This window comes from Coregonus clupeaformis, chromosome 17, assembly GCF_020615455.1.
Source record: "Coregonus clupeaformis isolate EN_2021a chromosome 17, ASM2061545v1, whole genome shotgun sequence".
Classification (NCBI taxonomy): domain Eukaryota; kingdom Metazoa; phylum Chordata; class Actinopteri; order Salmoniformes; family Salmonidae; genus Coregonus; species Coregonus clupeaformis.
The window spans coordinates 4,958,408-4,976,457 of NC_059208.1; the positions used below are offsets into that span (position 1 = coordinate 4,958,408).

Here is an 18,050-nt window from a genome sequence, read left to right on the forward strand (position 1 = left end):
AGTGTCTGTTGGAAAGCATCTAGGATTTTGTCTGTGCTTAGCTCTATTCTGTTTCTGTTTATTCTAAAATACTCCCTAGTCCTTGCCAATGACAAGCATACCCATAACATGATGCAGCCACCACCATGCTTGAAAATATCCCGCTTTGTATTCAGGACAAAAAGTTAATTGCTTTGCAACATTTTTTTGCAGTATTACTTTAGTGCCTTGTTGCAAACAGGATGCATGTTTTGGAATATTTTTTATTCTGTTCAGGCTTCCTTCTTCTCACTCTGTCAATTAGGTTAGTATTGTGGAGTAACTACAATGTTGTTGATCCATTCTCCTATCACTATCAGAACTCAAGATCAGACCCAGATGCAGACAGTTCGAATGACAGATGTTTATTAACAAAACAGGGGGGGCAGGCAAGAGGCAGGTCGAGGACAGGCAGGAGTTCGTAAACCAGGTCAGAGTCAGGTAGGTACAGGACGGCAGGCAGGCTCAAGGTCAGGGCAGGCAGAGTGGAAACAGGAGACAAAGGGCTGTGAGACATAGGTTTAATCCTAGACACATGAAAAGTGGGATGTACAGTGGGGAAAAAAAGTATTTAGTCAGCCACCAATTGTGCAAGTTCTCCCACTTAAAAAGATGAGAGAGGCCTGTAATTTTCATCATAGGTACACGTCAACTATGACAGACAAAATGAGAATTTCTTTTCCAGAAAATCACATTGTAGAATTTTTAATGAATTTATTTGCAAATTATGGTGGAAAATAAGTATTTGGTCAATAACAAAAGTTTCTCAATACTTTGTTATATACCCTTTGTTGGCAATGACACAGGTCAAACGTTTTCTGTAAGTCTTCACAAGGTTTTCACACACTGTTGCTGGTATTTTGGCCCATTCCTCCATGCAGATCTCCTCTAGAGCAGTGATGTTTTGGGGCTGTCGCTGGGCAACACGGACTTTCAACTCCCTCCAAAGATTTTCTATGTGGTTGAGATCTGGAGACTGGCTAGGCCACTCCAGGACCTTGAAATGCTTCTTACGAAGCCACTCCTTCGTTGCCCGGGCGGTGTGTTTGGGATCATTGTCATGCTGAAAGACCCAGCCACGTTTCATCTTCAATGCCCTTGCTGATGGAAGGAGGTTTTCACTCAAAATCTCACGATACATGGCCCCATTCATTCTTTCCTTTACACGGATCAGTCGTCCTGGTCCCTTTGCAGAAAAACAGCCCCAAAGCATGATGTTTCCACCCTCATGCTTCACAATAGGTATGGTGTTCTTTGGATGCAACTCAGCATTCTTTGTCCTCCAAACACGACGAGTTGAGTTTTTACCAAAAAGTTCTATTTTGGATTCATATGACCATATGACATTCTCCCAATCCTCTTCTGGATCATCCAAATGCACTCTAGCAAACTTCAGACGGGCCTGGACATGTACTGGCTTAAGCAGGGGGACACGTCTGGCACTGCAGGATTTGAGTCCCTGGCGGCGTAGTGTGTTACTGATGGTAGGCTTTGTTACTTTGGTCCCAGCTCTCTGCAGGTCATTCACTAGGTCCCCCCCGTGTGGTTCTGGGATTTTGCTCACCGTTCTTGTGATCATTTTGACCCCACGGGGGTGAGATCTTGCGTGGAGCCCCAGATCGAGGGAGATTATCAGTGGTCTTGTATGTCTTCCATTTCCTAATAATTGCTCCCACAGTTGATTTCTTCAAACCAAGCTGCTTATCTATTGCAGATTCAGTCTTCCCAGCCTGGTGCAGGTCTACAATTTTGTTTCTGGTGTCCTTTGACAGCTCTTTGGTCTTGGCCATAGTGGAGTTTGGAGTGTGACTGTTTGAGGTTGTGGACAGGTGTCTTTTATACTGATAACAAGTTCAAACAGGTGCCATTAATACAGGTAACGAGTGGAGGACAGAGTAGCCTCTTAAAGAAGAAGTTACAGGTCTGTGAGAGCCAGAAATCTTGCTTCTTTGTAGATGACCAAATACTTTTTTTCCACCATAATTTGCAAATAAATTAATAAAAAATCCTACAATGTGATTTTCTGGATTTTTTTTCCTCAATTTGTCTGTCATAGTTGACGTGTACCTATGATGAAAATTACAGGCCTCTCTCATCTTTTTAAGTGGGAGAACTTGCACAATTGGTGGCTGACTAAATACTTTTTTCCCCCACTGTATATGGAGGGTACTGGGCAACAGAAGACAAACAGCAGAGGGGCTAAGAATCTTGGAGATGAGGAAAGGGACGATAAACGGGGGGAAGTTTGCGGGTCTCCACCCGGAGGGGTAGATCCCGAGTGGACAGCCATACCCTCTGCCCGAGACGATAACGGGGAGCAGGGGTCCGGTGGCGGTCCGTCTGTCGTCGATACCTGGAGGTGGTCTTGAGAATAGCCGACCGGGCTCTTCTAGGTATGGCTACAGCGGTGGACGAAAATCTGTGTCGAGGGCATGCTGAACTCTTCCTCTTGCTCCGGGAAGATATCCCAGGTAACACTCAAAAGTCAAGAGACCAGTAGGTGAGCAAGGGAGGGTGTTGCGGATGTACTCTACCCGCACGATTTGCTGGCTCCAGGTGGTGGGGTTGGCGGAGGCAGCGAAGAGTCGTCTCCAGGTCCTGATTGGCTCGCTCCGACTGGCCGTTAGACTGGGGGTAGAACCCGGAGGACAGGCTGGCCGACAACCCAATGAGCGTGCAGAACGCCTTTCAGAACTGGGACGAGAACTGAGGACTCCGGTCGGAGACCATGTCCACCGGAAGTCCAAGGATCCAGAAGACGTGCTGCACCATGAGCTGGGCCGTCTCCTTGGCTGAGGGTAGCTTGGAGAGAGGAATGAAATGGGCGTGTTGCCATCAGACGGGGGAGACCAGTAACGAAGAATCTCAAATATAAAATATTTTTTGATTTGTTTAACACTTTTTTGGTTACTACATGATTCCATATGTGTTATTTCATAGTTTTGATGTCTTCACTATTATTCTACAATGTAGAAAATTGTGAAAATAAAGAAAAACTCTTGAATGAATAGGTGTGTCCAAAGTTTTGACTGGTACTGTGTGTGACCAGGGACGGTGAGGGACAGGAAGTGGTTTAAGGAGGCCAGCTGGAGCTTGCCAAGGAGTCTTATTCTGGGCACACACGGTGCAGGCGGCAACGAACGCGGAGATGTCAGGAACCAAGGTGGACCACCAAAAACGTAGTCGTGCAAAGGCCAGGGTCCGACAGGAGCCAGGATGTCAGGCCAGTCAAGAGGAATGAGCCAATTGGGATAGGTGAGCGCTGAAAGGTGGGAAGCCAGGGTGCTGTAGCCCCGGATGAACCGGCAGTAGAAATTGGCGAACCCCAGGAAGTGTTGCAGCTGCACTCTGGAGGTGGGTTGTGGCTAATCCACCACTGCTCTCACCTTTCCGGGATCCATCTGTATGTTGCCTGCAGCTCTGATGTATCCAAGGAAGGAGATGGTGGAACGATGGAATTCGCATTTTTCCGCTTTGACGAACAGCTAGTTCTCCAGAAGACACTTCATGTTCTTGAGCCGAGTGGGGAAGAAATGAGGATGTCATCGAAGTAGACGAACTCGAACCGGTTCAACATGTCACCGAGAACGTCGTTTACCAGGGCCTGGAATACAGCAGGAGCATTGGTCAGTCCAAACGGCATCACCAGGTATTCGTAGTGCCCGCGAGCCGTGTTAATGGTGGTCTTCCACTCGTCCCCTTCCCGTATCCGTACCAGATGGTAGGCATTCCAGAGGTCCAACTTGAAGAAGATGGTAGCCCCCTGGAGATGCTTGAAAGCGGAGGCGATGAATGGAAGCGGGTAACGTTTTTTAACCGTGATGTCATTCAGGCCCCGGTAGTCGAAACATGAACGCAGGGTTTTGTCCTTCTTCTCCACAAAGAAGAACCCTGCGCCGAAGGACGGATACCCCCTGCAGCCAGGGAGTCGTCAATATACATCTCCATCGCCTTGGTCTCCGGACCTGACAGGGAAAAAAGCCACCCCGGCGGCAGTCATAGGGCCGATGCGGAGGAAGCGAGGTGGCACAGGCCTTGCTGAAAACCTCCCGGAGGTCCTGGTATTCCGCGGGAATGGTGGAGAGGTCCGGGACTTTTCCCAAGCCCACAGGAAGAAGTCCCGGGGCAGGCAGCGCTGACTTCAGGCAATGCGCATGGCAAAATGGGCTCCAACCCAGGATAGAACCAGTAGCCCAGTCGATCAGAGGATTGTGCCTCTGGAGCCAGGAAAACCCCAAAACCACGGGTGCATGAGGGGATTCAATGGGCAGGAACTGCATAGACTCACTGTGATTACCTGACACTCTCAGGTTATTGGGACACGTAGTGTGGGTGACTGCCAATAGAGCGCCAATCCAACGCACTGATGTCCTTGGGAATGGAGAGGGGTTGTGTGGGGATTCCCTGCTCCGACACCAGGGTAGCGTCCATAAAGCTCTCGTCGGCCCCAGAGTCAATGAGCACCTGGAGAGATTTGGACTGGTCACCCCACAACAGGATAGCATGGAGAGGGGTACGAGAAATGGAAGATGGGAAACTCCCCGTATGGCTCACCAACATACTTGTACCTACTTGATGAGCCTGGTATTTTAATGGGCAGGTAGATAAGAAATGTCCCGTAGCTCCACAATACAGACAGCTCTGGGTGTTTAGCCTGCGTAAACGCTCAGCAGGAGACAATGTAGCCCTGCCCAGTTGCATGGGCTCCGGAGGAGACGACTCGACAGCCCTCGGTGACCTCCGAGAGAACTCGGGCGACATCGGATCCACTCGGAAATGTGGACTTCGGGGATTTCCGGGATTCCTTGGAGGCGAGGTGGAAATTGAGGACGAGCGTTGGAGACAGGGAACAGACTCCCTCTCCCTCCTACGTTCCCGTAGCCGCCCATCGATCCGGATGGTCAAGGCTATGAGGGAGTTGAGGTCCAGGGGCAGCTCCCGGGCTGCAAGCTCATCTTTAATCACCTTCGATAATCTGTGAAGGAACGCGTCGAACAGGGCTTCTGGGTTCCAGGCACTCTCAGCCGCCAACGTGCGAAAATCAATACGGGAATCCTGACGTAGTTGGAGCAGCTTCTCCCGGACAACAGAGAATTGAACACTTTACGTACCTCCGCCACAAACTCCTCTGAGGTCAGGGCAGGCAGAGTGGTAAGGCAGGCGGGCTCAGGGTCAGGGCAGGCAGAAATGGTCGGAACCGGGAGGACTAGAAAACAGGGACTGGAAAAACAGGAGCACGGAAAAAACGCTGGTAGGCTTGACGAGACAAGACGAACTGGCAACAGACAACACAGGTATTTATACACAGGGGATAATGGGGAAGATGGGCGACACCTAGAGGGGGGTGGAGACAAGCACAAAGACAGGTGAAACAGATCAGGGTGTGACAATCACAGCCATTAAACTATGTAACTGTTTTAAAGTCACCATTGGCCTCATGGTGAAATCCCTGAGCGGTTTCCTTCCTCTCCGGCAACTGAGTTAGGAAGGATGCCTGTATCTTTGTAGTGACTGGGTGTATTGATACACCCCAAAGTGTAATTAAAAACTTCACCATGCTCAAATGGATATTCAATGGCTGCTTTTTTTTATTTTTACCCATCTACCAATAGGTGCCCTTCTTTACGAGACATTGGAAAACCTCCCTGGTCTTTGTGGTTGAATCTGTGTTTAAAATTCACTGCTCGACTGAGGAACCTTACAGATAATTGTATGTGTGAGTCCATGCAACATATTATGTGACTTGTTAAGCACATTTTTACTCCTGAAGTTATTTAGGCTTGCCATAACAAATGGGTTGAATACTTATTTACTCAAGACATTTAAGCTTTTAATTGTTAATTAATTTGTAAAAAATTGAGAAATATAATTCCACTTTGACATTATGGAGTATTGTGTGTAGGCCAGTGACCAGAAATCTCAATTTAATTCAGGCTGTAACACAACAAAATGTGGAAAATGTCAAGGGGTGTGAATACTTTCTGAAGGCACTGTATATCATTACATGAGTTGGCTATTGAACAGCAGTAAATATAGCAGATTATACCTTTAAAGGTACAATCTGGGATCTTGTTAATTTAATATTTTCAATTCTTCAGATTCTTCAGATTTACGCGTTGATTGTTGAGCTTAGCACAATTGTCTTAGTCTAATAGCATAACCCTAAATATAAGGTTTTATTACAAACTCATGGAAATGAAGGCACATTACAGTATACCCTTAGACACTTCACACAGACGTAATGTTTCACAATACTCGTAATGTGTTTCAACTGTAAGTATTATTGATGAAGTATGCAATCATTTCCCAACAGAACGGCAAACACGACGAAGGCTGGATGATTCTGAAACAAGTTCACGACACCAACATGAGAGCAAAGGGACACCCAGAGAAGGTGTTTTCTGTGAGTATTTCTGAGACAAACATGTAAAGTCTTTGAATCGAAGGGTTCTTCTGCAAAAAGTGTTTATGAAGTTGTATTCTCCTGTCCTAGCTGTTTGTTTTTGTGTAACCTCGTCCCCAGGCTGGAAGTGTCTGGTGAGACTATTGTTTGTCTACTGCGTGTCCTAGACGTACTATGTTTTGTTTTTTGTTTTTTTACCACTCCAAACAAGAAGTTCCCTCACAGGAAAATCTAATTTAATCTAATCCGATCTAATCTAATGTATACATGTACTGCACACAAATGAGTTGAAAATGGAAGGTCTTATTTTTCCCAGGTCACCACCATCAAGACTGTAAAGCAGATGGACGAGCTGGTGGACATGGGAGGAGACATATCAACTTTGCGACGCTATAAATTGAAGCTGACCAGCCTATTCCAACAGGTAAGAGTCATGTTAAGATCCCTATAAAGGTATGAGAATATTATTATTTTCTGTGTATATCTTTTATATTTCATACAGAATATGTTTATTTACTGTATGAATGAGACTGCATAGATGATGTATGCCACTTAGCAGATGCTTTTATCCGAAACGACCAAAGGCCAATTTATGCTTAGGTCCCAAAAAATGGTGCAATGTGTTTTATAGTGGGTTTTTATGTTTTTAAACCATGTCAGCAGTAAAACCTAGATGCATATTTCAGTAATTTTCTGTGGGTTGCTATAGGTGCGGAGTAACTTCTTGGCCATCTTCAATCCAGAATACAAAAGGACCACATTAATGATGATGGCTGTCTGGTTTACCATGTCCTTCAGGTAACAGAACCAGGGCCATGACCATAGCGGTTATCAGTGGCCTGTGCACAAACTGGTTATTTTCTGATCAATCAAAAAGCTAAACAAATGTTTTGTCATATAAAACCTGTCGTCTTAACATACTGGCCATTGATAATATTAAGGTTCATACTTATCTCAACTGATTTCAACATAGTGAAAAATAAAGAAACATAATCATTTTTGTTTGGTTTAACTACATTTGTATTTTGCTTCTCCCTCAGCTACTATGGGCTGACAGTGTGGTTCCCTGACATGATCAAGTACATCCAGAAGCAGGAATATGCCTCACGCACCAAGTTCTTCACCAAGGAGCAAGTGGAGCATGTCACTTTTAACTTCACCTTGGAAAACCAGGTGCACCGCCAAGGACAGTACTTCAACGACAAGTCAGTCCTCATTATCTTACACAGAACTTTCTGAATTTGCTAAATTTTCTTCTGTATTTAATCGGGAATGGTAAACTGTGCGGGTCTTAATTTTGCAACTATGCGATGGACACTAATTGTTAGTCGACTCTAATACAACCGGGCCGTTAAATACGTCTTTCTTACTTTTCCATTGTCCACAAGGTTCATCAACCTTAAGATGAAGTCCATGGTGTTCGAGGACTCAGTGTTTGAGGAGTGCTACTTTGAGGACATCACCTCTAGCAGAAGCTTCTTCAGAAACTGCACCTTCATCTCAACCCTCTTTTACAATACAGGTAAAGTGTCTCCCAAATCAAGAAGCATAAGCAATATAAAGTAGAGCTTACAATAGTTTTGAGCTCAGTCCATGCCTAGCATTGAACTGGGCAGTATCCTACCCTTGGTCCCTTCTTGACACATCTCTTGCTTTCTTTTCTCTTCTCAGACTTGTTCCAGAACAGAATCATCAACAGCAAACTGGTAAACAGCACCTTCCTACACAACAAGGAAGGCTGTCTGCTGGACTTCACTGATGACAACAACGCATACATGATCTACTTTGTCAGTTTCCTTGGCACTTTGGCCGTATTACCTGGCAACATTGTGTCAGCCCTGCTGATGGACAAAATTGGACGTCTGAGGATGTTGGGTATGTCACGCCTTCATTAATGTGTTATTAATACTTTATACAACATTTAAAGAAAATGTGTATATTTTGAGATTATACATCTGATGATACATTAATCATGCATTACTACACCACAGTATTTCATGATTAGCCTACTACAGAAAGATCCCTTTGTCAGATTTTTGCTCCTCTTTCTCTTCCCCCTCAATCTCATTTCCTACACAGCGGGATCAAGTGTCATATCTTGTATCAGCTGTTTCTTCCTGTCATTCGGCAGTACCGAGTCGGGAATGATCGCCCTCTTATGTCTCTTTGGCGGCATCAGCATAGCTTCCTGGAATGCCCTGGATGTGTTGACTGTAGAACTGTACCCCTCGGATAAAAGGCAAGCGCAGCTACCTCACATTTTGAAAGTGTTATAGCTCCTTTATTCTTGCACAGTGAATAAATGTGTATTTTATGCAAATGTTTTTATTGAAAACATATTTAAGTTTTCATGTTATGTTTTGAGAAGTTACCCTGCCAGAAGTGCTGACAATTTCCACGGTCTTCTCTTTTTTAGGACCACTGCATTTGGCTTCTTAAATGCCCTTTGCAAGCTGGCTGCTGTCCTGGGCATAAGCATATTCCAGTCCTTCGTAGGCATCACCAAAGCTGTGCCCATTTTGTTCGCTGCGGGCGCACTCGCTGCCGGCAGTTTCCTAGCACTAAAGCTGCCTGAAACACGGGGCCAGGTGCTGCAGTAGCATAATTCACGACCAGAAGGCAGCAGAGTGTAGCTTCAGTGGCCACATTGCAACCAGGGCCTGACCAACCATACAATCCCAGCCCTTAGCAATCCAACATTGCTCATTAAACACTAATAAACAGACTGTCATTAACAGTGTCACAACAGTCCCAGATTACTGACGATAGCATCATACTTAAAATGCAGATCTAACCGATATAGCCAGCACAGACTAGCTGACATCTTCACCACAGCATAAAATAGCACATTTTGCTTCTCAGAGACCCTACGGATTAGACAGAATGAAAAATCCTGCCAACAAAGATACAAGTTTATAAACCACTGCCAACGGATACAAAGATACTGCTTGATAGCTACAATGCCTAATGGGGATACTTCCCAACAAAAGAGATCAAACATCTACAGTCGTGGTCAAAAGTTTTGAGAATGACACAAGTATTGGTCTTCACAAAGTTCGCTGCTTCAGTGTTATGAGATATTTATGTCAGATGTTACTATGGTATACTGAAGTATAATTACAAGCATTCCATAAGCGTCAAATGCTTTTATTGACAATTACATTAAGTTTATGCAAAGAGTCAATATTTGCAGTGTTGACCCTTCTTTTTCAAGACCTCTGCAATCTGCCCTGGCATGCTGTCAATTTACTTCTGGGCCACATCCTGACTGATGGCAGCCCATTCTTGCATAATCAATGCTTGGAGTTTGTCAGAATTTGTGGGTTTTTGTTTGTCCACCCGCCTCTTGAGGATCGACCACAAGTTCTCAATGGGATTAAGGTCTGGGGAGTTTCCTGGCCATGGACTCAAAATGTTGATGTTTTGTTCCCCGAGCCACTTAGTTATCACTTGCCTTATGGCAAGGTGCTTCATCATGCTGGAAAAGGCATTGGTTGTCACCAAACTGTTCTTGGATGGTTGGAGAAGTTGCTCTCGGAGGATGTGTTGGTACCATTCTTTATTCATGGCTGTGAGCCCACTCCCTTGGCTGAGAAGCAACCCCACACATGAATGGTCTCAGGATGCTTTACTGTTGGCATGACACAGGACTGATGGTAGCGCTCACCTTGTCTTCTCCGGACAAGGTGTTTTCCCGGATGCCCCAAACAATCGGAAAGGGGATTCATCAGAGAAAATGACTTTACCCCAGTCCTCAGCAGTCCAATCCCTGTACCTTTTGCAGAATATCAGTCTGTCCCTGATGTTTTTCCTGGAGAGAAGTGGCTTCTTTGCTGCCCTTCTTGACACCAGGCCATCCTCCAAAAGTCTTCGCCTCACTGTGCGTGCAGATGCACTCACACCTGCCTGCTGCCATTCCTGAGCAAACTCTGCACTGGTGGTGCCCCGATCCCGCAGCTGAGTCAACTTTAGGAGACGGTCCTGGCGCTTGCTGGACTTTCTTGAGCGCCCTGACGCCTTCTTCACAACAATTGAACCTCTCTTCTTGAAGTTCTTTATGATCCGATAAATGGTTGATTTAGGTACAATCTTACTAGCAGCAATATCCTTGCCTGTGAAGCCCTTTTTGTGCAAAGCAATGATGACAGCACATGTTTCCTTGCAGGTAACCATGGTTAACAGAGGAAGAACAATGATGGTTAACAGAGGAAGAACAATGATTTCAAGCACCACCCTCCTTTTAAAGCTTCCAGTCTGTTATTCTAACTCAATCAGCATGACAGAGTGATCTCCAGCCTTGTCCTCGTCAACACTCTCACCTGTGTTAACGAGAGAATCACTGACATGATGGTCCTTTTGTGGCAGGGCTGAAATGCAGTGGAAATGTTTTTTGGGGATTAAGTTCATTTTCATGGCAAAGAGGGACTTTGCAATTCATTACAATTCATCTGATCACTCTTCATGACATTCTGGAGTATATGCAAATTGCCATCATCAAAACTGAGGCAGCAGACTTTGTGAAAATTAGTATTTGTGTGATTCTCAAAACTTTTGACCATGACTGTATACACCCTCAATTCATCCTAGCACCCATATCTGACAGTAATACCAAATAATCTGAGGTTAAAGATGCCCTCCAATAGATTTCCACCTGAAAATAGCTTTCACTGTAACTTAATTTTCCACTGAAAAAGCAGAGCTCAAATTAATACTTTAATATTAGCAGTATGATGAAAGCCCATTGGTTGATCAGCCTATTGCTTGCATCTTATCTCCTCTGTCCTTTAGGATCAGTGAGCAAGGGAGGACAGGATCATTGTCATTTAAATATCTTATTGGCTTCCTCTGAAAGAGAATATTGCAAACAATATTTCCCTTACCAGGTGACATGCATGAAGCTCCCTGCTTCAAAATAATGATGTAGATTATTTCTTCAAACTTGGCATTGATACTAGTTATTTTATTATATAGAAAACGGACTGTGCATGTGTGTTGAAGATACATTGTAAGAAAATAAATAATGACCAATAACTGGTAAATATTTTAGTTTATTTATTGATGGTAATTCGAAGGGATCGGTTTTGTTGATATGCACACAAAAAAAGTACTATGTATGTTTGTCCACATCAAATTTACATCAAGCAGTGAAATATATGTCTAAATAGTTATATGTTGTGTGCGTATGAGAGAGAAAGAGATGGAGATAGAGTTACATCATATGTATCCTGTATATTTTTTGTAATTGGTTCTATGAGACCTCTGAGGAACTTGATATTGGAAAACCAGTCAAAGATGAGTAAATAAGATGAGAACCTATTTAACACATCAGTGGAGATAACCTTTAATTTTGAAAGGCTAGAATATAGTTACTTTAGAATAACCTTTAATGCATCAATGAGTCCAGCATTACAGCTCAAGCTTCCTGCATATCACATAGTGGTCTTATGCTCACTCTGCATCAGCATGTTTAACATTCCAGTTAGCTAAGGCCAACATGCGCCCTCTGCTGTCTATTAAAGCATACAGAACATTACACCTAGGAGGACCAAAGTCAGTCGGTTCAGTAGACAAACGATGCAGTATTAATGAAGCACAAATTAATCCATATACACTTATTAAGCACATTGTCCTTCAGTCATACGGCTTATGGGAATAGAACCATAGCAACTAGTCACTCACAGATTCATTTGAAGGGCTCAATTAAATCCAAACTGTGTTGTGTTTTTTCCACCGTAGTATAAAACACTATTTTCCCTGTGATAATTTTTTTTCAAGTTATTGTTCCCCCTCCCGTCAAAGGTAGATGCCTACAGTTTTTAGATTATGATGTGTGCACAAGGGCATGTACATTGGCAAGGCAGGCTTGGTTGAATCTGGCCTTATGTCTTTGTTGATTACTATGTGCTTACTTGTCACCATGCCACACCATCCCTTCTAATCTTTGTGTCACAAGTGTGGTGACAATCAGTGAGAGAGATGATCTCTCCATTGCTCAACTGTAGTGTGAGTGTGATATCTGACTACAGGGCTATTGGGCTGGTTGAATGTGTTGCCTGTGGGATTTCTCTGTTGCTGTGTGTCTGATGTGGTACTGGATTTATTCATTAGAATCAGATCTCTTTAGTGTTGCATATGTCTGTATATGACATCTATTGTTATTTGTGTTTGCACATACAGTTGAAGTCGGAAGTTTACATACACCTTAGCCAAATACATTTAAACTCAGTTTTTCACAATTCCTGACATTTAATCCTTGTAAAACTTCCCTGTCTTAGGTCAGTTAGGATCACCACTTTATTTTAAGAATGTGAAATGTCAGAATAATAGTAGAGAGAATTATTTATTTCAGCTTTTATTTCTTTCATCACATTCCCAGTGGGTCAGATGTTTACATACACTCAATTAGTATTTGGTAGCATTGCCTTTCAATTGTTTAACTTGGGTCAAACGTTTCGGGTAGCCTTACACAAGCTTCCCACAATAAGTTGGGTGAATTTTGGCCCATTCCTCCTGACAGAGCTGGTGTAACTGAGTCAGGTTTGTAGGCCTCCTTGCTCGCACACGCTTTTTCAGTTCTGCTCACAAATGTTCTATAGGATTGAAGTCAGGGCTTTGTGATGGCCACTCCAATACCTTGACTTTGTTGTCCTTAAGCCATTTTGCCACAACTTTGGAAGTATGCTTGGGGTCATTGTCCATTTGGAAGACCCATTTGCGACCAAGCTTTAACTTCCTGACTGATGTCTTGAGATGTTTCTTTAATATATCCACATAATTTTACTTCCTCATGATGCCATCTATTTTGTGAAGTGCACCAGTCCCTCCTGCAGCAAAGCACCCCCACAGCATGATGCTGCCACCCCCGTGCTTCACGGTTGGGAAGGTGTTCTTCGGCTTGCAAGCCTTCCCCTTTTTCCTCCAAACATAACGATGGTCATTATGGCCAAACAGTTCTATTTTTGTTTCATTAGACCAGAGGACATTTCTCCAAAAAGTACGATCTTTGTCCCCATTTGCAGTTGCAAACCGTAGTCTGGCTTTTTTCTGGCGGTTTTGGTGCAGTTGCTTCTTCCTTGCTGAGCGGCCTTTCAGGTTATGTCGATATAAGACTCGTTTTACTGTGGATATAGATACTTTTGTACCTGTTTCCTCCAGCATCTTCACAAGGTCCTTTGCTGTTGTTCTGGGATTGATTTGCAGTTTCGCACCAAAGTACGTTCATCTCTAGGAGACAGAACGCATCTCCTTCCTGAGCGGTATGACGGCTGCGTGGTCCCATGGTGTTTAAACTTGCGTACTATTGTTTGTACAGATGAACGTGGTACCTTCAGGCGTTTGGAAATTGCTCCCAAGGATGAACCAGACTTGTGGAGGTCTACAATTATTTTTCTGAGGTCTTGGCTGCTTTCTTTTGATTTTCCCATGATGTCAAGCAAAGAGGCACTGAGTTTGAAGGTAGGCCTTGAAATACATCCACAGGTACACCTCCAATTGACTCAAATGATGTTAATTAGCCTATCAGAAGCTTCTAAAGCCATGACATAATTTTCTGGAATTTTCCAAGCTGTTTATAATAATAATAATAATATGCCATTTAGCAGACGCTTTTATCCAAAGCGACTTACAGTCATGCGTGCATACATTTTTGTGTATGGGTGGTCCCGGGGCTCGAACCCACTACCTTGGCGTTTCAAGCGCCGTGCTCTACCAGTTGAGCTACAGAGGACCACGTGCTAAAAGCACAGTCAACTTAGTGTGTGTAAACTTGTGACCCACTGGAATTGTGAGACAGTGAATTATAAGTGAAATAATCTGTCTGTAAACAATTGTTGGAAAAAGTACTTGTGTCATGCACAAAGTAGATTTACTAACCGACTTGCCAAAACTATAGTTTGTTAATACGAAATTTGTGGAGTGGTTGAAAAACAAGTTTTAATGACTCGGACCTAAGTGTATGTAAACTTCCGACTTCAACTGTAACTGACAAATTTGTTCTCCTAGTCCTAGTGTGTTTGACGGAGTTTGGGAAAGATAATTGTAAAATAATGTGTTCATGTTTGAGAGTGTAGATTGAATTTGTGATCTCTGTTGTGCTCTCTATGTGTGTGTGTGTGTGTGTGTGTGTGTGTGTGTGTGTGTGTGTGTGTGTGTGTGTGTGTGTGTGTGTGTCTGTGTGTGTCTGTGTGTGTGTGTGTGTGTGTGTGTGTGTGTGTGTGTGTGTTGCTAGTGCCAAATATTTTTCTACTTCTGTTGTTCTGGTGTTTTCATCCCAAAGAACGAGCACAGGTCAATAGGGGCCAATATAACATATCTATGAACTAAAAGACTAATGCAATAGATATCTAGATCAATGTGATGTTCTTTAGATTTTCTGATTGGGCATCCGCCAAACAAATGTTTGCCCCTGAAAACAGACATTTTGTCTCTGTAATTGCCTGACAGGTTCGATGGTAATCATGACCTTTGTTAAAAGCAAATTCAAATTAAATGTGTTACCAATTGCAGAGTGGTTTTGGTGAGTGTCAAAATCCCAGGCATTCTCCCTTTAGATAGATGCTTGTTGTTTCCAGCATAAGAATCTGGATCCATCAACCTTTAAACTTTTCTCTGTTCATATTTCTCTAAGATCAAAGGTCCGTCTGGCAGGCTTGTGAAAGTAGCCCTCACAGTAAACAGGATGTCAAGCATGCTTGTGGTGTCTGATCTCTATGGCTGCCCTGTATGCCTGGTCTGTTTGTCCAAAGCAGGATCTGCTTTTGTATTGCTGTCGTGTGGTGACACTTTGGGTCTTTATGTACAGTATCAGTTCTATGATTGCTTTTGATCAGAGTGGGATGACATGGTGCAAATTTAGTCTGTGTTTTTGAAAGTAAGACATTTTTGTTGATCCTATTAGTTACTGTTAAATTGTTGTACTTCTTTCTGCTTTCAGTGGGGGTTAAAGTTCAAGGAGAAAATAAATCAAAGCAATAAAAGGGACATCTTTCGCCCTTTCTTAGTGAACAGGCAAAAGAATAGATGGGTTTCCATAAGTAAGTATTTCAAAAGGACCACAATGTTTACATCAAAAGAGCGCCCTCAGTCAATTAAAGCTCATGCCCACTTAGATGAAACTGACGTTATTGAAATGTGACTTAAACATCAACGTGCTATCATTGTACTGTGTGTAGAAACTGTAGATGTTTGTACGTATGAGTATAAAATATGTGAACAAATAAAGATCAAGGAAAACACTTTGACAATATTATCAATATGACAGAACACTATTGTGTTGTCTTTGTTTTGTAAATGACATTTAAGAAAAAATATGTGAATATATTCTTCAGTAATCACTCCCATGGGATGTTGAGAATATTTTACAGATGCTGACAAGGTGCTGTATGTATTTATTTTTTGTGAGAATTGTTACTTATGCTGGGATTCACACGTGTGGGGTATTTGTCTATCCAGTTCAATTAAGAAAATAATAAACTACTATGGACATAAAACAAAGTCCTTTCCCTGTATTGTATGGTTTTGATAAGGAAATTGTGTGGTGTGTGTGTGTGTGTGTGTGTGTGTGTGTGTGTGTGTGTGTGTGTGTGTGTGTGTGTGTGTGTGTGTGTGTGTGTGTCACCATAGCAATCCACAATGTTGAATGCTGCGCTAAGATTTATAACAAACACAAGGCCTCTTACATCACATCACTGTACCTTGTATCAGTTAGCAGGAAGGCCATCCTTAACTGTAAGGCGACAGAGTCACTGTTACATGTTTGTCTCTAAGGCCATTTTAGGGCAGCTACCAATATATTGAAGCGCTTTCCTTACCCTACAGACTCATGGTCATTACCGTCTGAGATCACAGAACTGTATTTTATATAATGTTCCCAACATAATAACTGAGTTTGGTAAGAGTGCTTTTAGCTTTGCTGCCCCATCATATTTTAACACTTTGCAGAAGGGCTTTAAACTAGGCCATTTTATTCTGATTGGTGATTTTAAATCCTGTTAGGAGGGCTGCTGACAACAGATTGCACATGTTTTTAAACCTGCCCTTTTAAGCTCTCTTATGCACTTTGCACTGTTTTAACTTCCATTTATTGTTATGTTTATGTTGTGTTGTGTCTCATGTGTAACTAACTATATGTATGTTGCATTCTTGGCTAGGGCTCACTTGAAAAAGAGATATAAATCTCAATGTGACTAAATAAAAGAGGTTGGCATGGGCCCCATCAAAGAGGTCAAAGAGGTGGACATCAGAGAGAGGGTGGCAGACGGCAGGGAACTGTTGTGTCTAATAAAGTCCTGGCCATCGTCGTTGACCATGTGGTAAACAGAGGCCTTACCATGGTAGAGGCTGCCAGATTAGCTCACCCCAATCTGAAAAGATCAACTGTCAATTCGATCATTAGAACATTTCGGCAAGAAAAACGGTAAGTCTGCAGGATATGCACTCTGCTTTACCATTACATTTACAATAAATGACATATTGTAATGCATGTAAATTCACAAAACATATTACAGTAATATTACAGTATGATACTCTGTTCTACCCTCAGAATTGACAGAAGACCAACAACAATCGGCCACCTTTTGAAGAGGCACCAGGTATCTATGAAACACATTTACCTGGTGCCTTTTGAGAGAAACAACGACTGGGTGAAACAACTGCAGGCCGAGTATGCTAAGGTACAGCACTATATACTGTATTACTGTTACTATTTGCTGCACATGCTACTTCACAATATCATATTGGAACTGTACTGTAAAAATAACTAAGTAAAATATATTTTTAGAGGGTGATGGTGCTTGATGCTGCTGTGAACCATCATAAGTATATCTTTTTTGATGAAGCGGGCTTCAACCTGGCTAAAACTTGGCGCTGTAGGCGGAACCTCATCGGCCAAAGGGCGACCGCCCAAGTGCCTGGAAAACATGGGGGAAACATCTCCATATGCACAGCTATCTCTGAAGATGGTGTGGTAGAACGTAGGCCATTACTTGGATCCTACAACGCTGCACACCTCATTGTGTTTCTCAATGAAATTGAGCAGGCCTGTCAAGGTGAAGGGGTCACCTATGTCATTGTGTGGGACAATGTCAGGTTCCACCATGCAGAGGTGGTGCAGGCATGGTTTCGGGCCTATCCCCGATTCGTGACCCTATATCTGCCCCCATACTCTCCTTTCCTCAACCCTATTGAGGATTTTTCTTCAGCATGGAGATGGAAGGTATACGATCACCATCCCCATGAGCTGGCCATGGATGAGACATGCGATGACATCAAGCTTGGATTCGCCATGCCAAAAGGTTTTTCCCACGGTGCATGAACAATGAGGACATTCATTGTGATGTGGATGAGAATTGATGGCCAAATGCTCAAGACAGGCTTGATGCAAATTAATGCGTGTTAAACGTTATGTTTTATTTTCATTCATTTCATTTGTTTCATTAAATTTCTTACATTTGATTACAGACAGTACACCTATGTTGCAATTATATCTGAAAAATAACATTTTTTTGTTGCATTAATGATTGTAGAGGATGTCTTCATTGATCACACCTTTGATTACATATTGGATAGATATAATGGAAATTATAGATTTTCTGTAACTTTTGTTGGGTAATATAAGTGTATTGCCTAAAGT

At 43.0% G+C, this 18,050-nt stretch overlaps 2 protein-coding genes across 2 annotated transcripts in view; both read left to right on the plus strand.

Annotated features, from left to right (window-relative positions):
- Positions 1-9,477, plus strand: part of LOC121585590 (synaptic vesicle glycoprotein 2A-like) — a 31,411-nt gene extending 21,934 nt beyond the window's left edge. The window contains exons 6-13 of the mRNA XM_041901912.2: positions 6,332-6,421; positions 6,738-6,845; positions 7,131-7,219; positions 7,462-7,626; positions 7,810-7,943; positions 8,093-8,296; positions 8,501-8,660; positions 8,838-9,477. Of these exons, the coding sequence (XP_041757846.2) occupies positions 6,332-6,421; positions 6,738-6,845; positions 7,131-7,219; positions 7,462-7,626; positions 7,810-7,943; positions 8,093-8,296; positions 8,501-8,660; positions 8,838-9,021 (1,134 nt within the window). The 3' untranslated portion in view covers positions 9,022-9,477. The remainder of the gene's footprint in view (positions 1-6,331; positions 6,422-6,737; positions 6,846-7,130; positions 7,220-7,461; positions 7,627-7,809; positions 7,944-8,092; positions 8,297-8,500; positions 8,661-8,837) is intronic.
- A 4,851-nt stretch (positions 9,478-14,328) lies between these two features.
- On the plus strand, positions 14,329-17,761 carry LOC121586508. The gene is made up of 3 exons (XM_041903239.2): positions 14,329-16,835; positions 16,962-17,091; positions 17,199-17,761. The coding sequence occupies exons 1-3, from the start codon at positions 16,750-16,752 to the stop codon at positions 17,730-17,732; spliced, it is 750 nt and encodes a 249-aa protein (XP_041759173.1). The 5' UTR covers positions 14,329-16,749; the 3' UTR covers positions 17,733-17,761.
- The last annotated feature ends 289 nt before the right edge of the window (positions 17,762-18,050 follow it).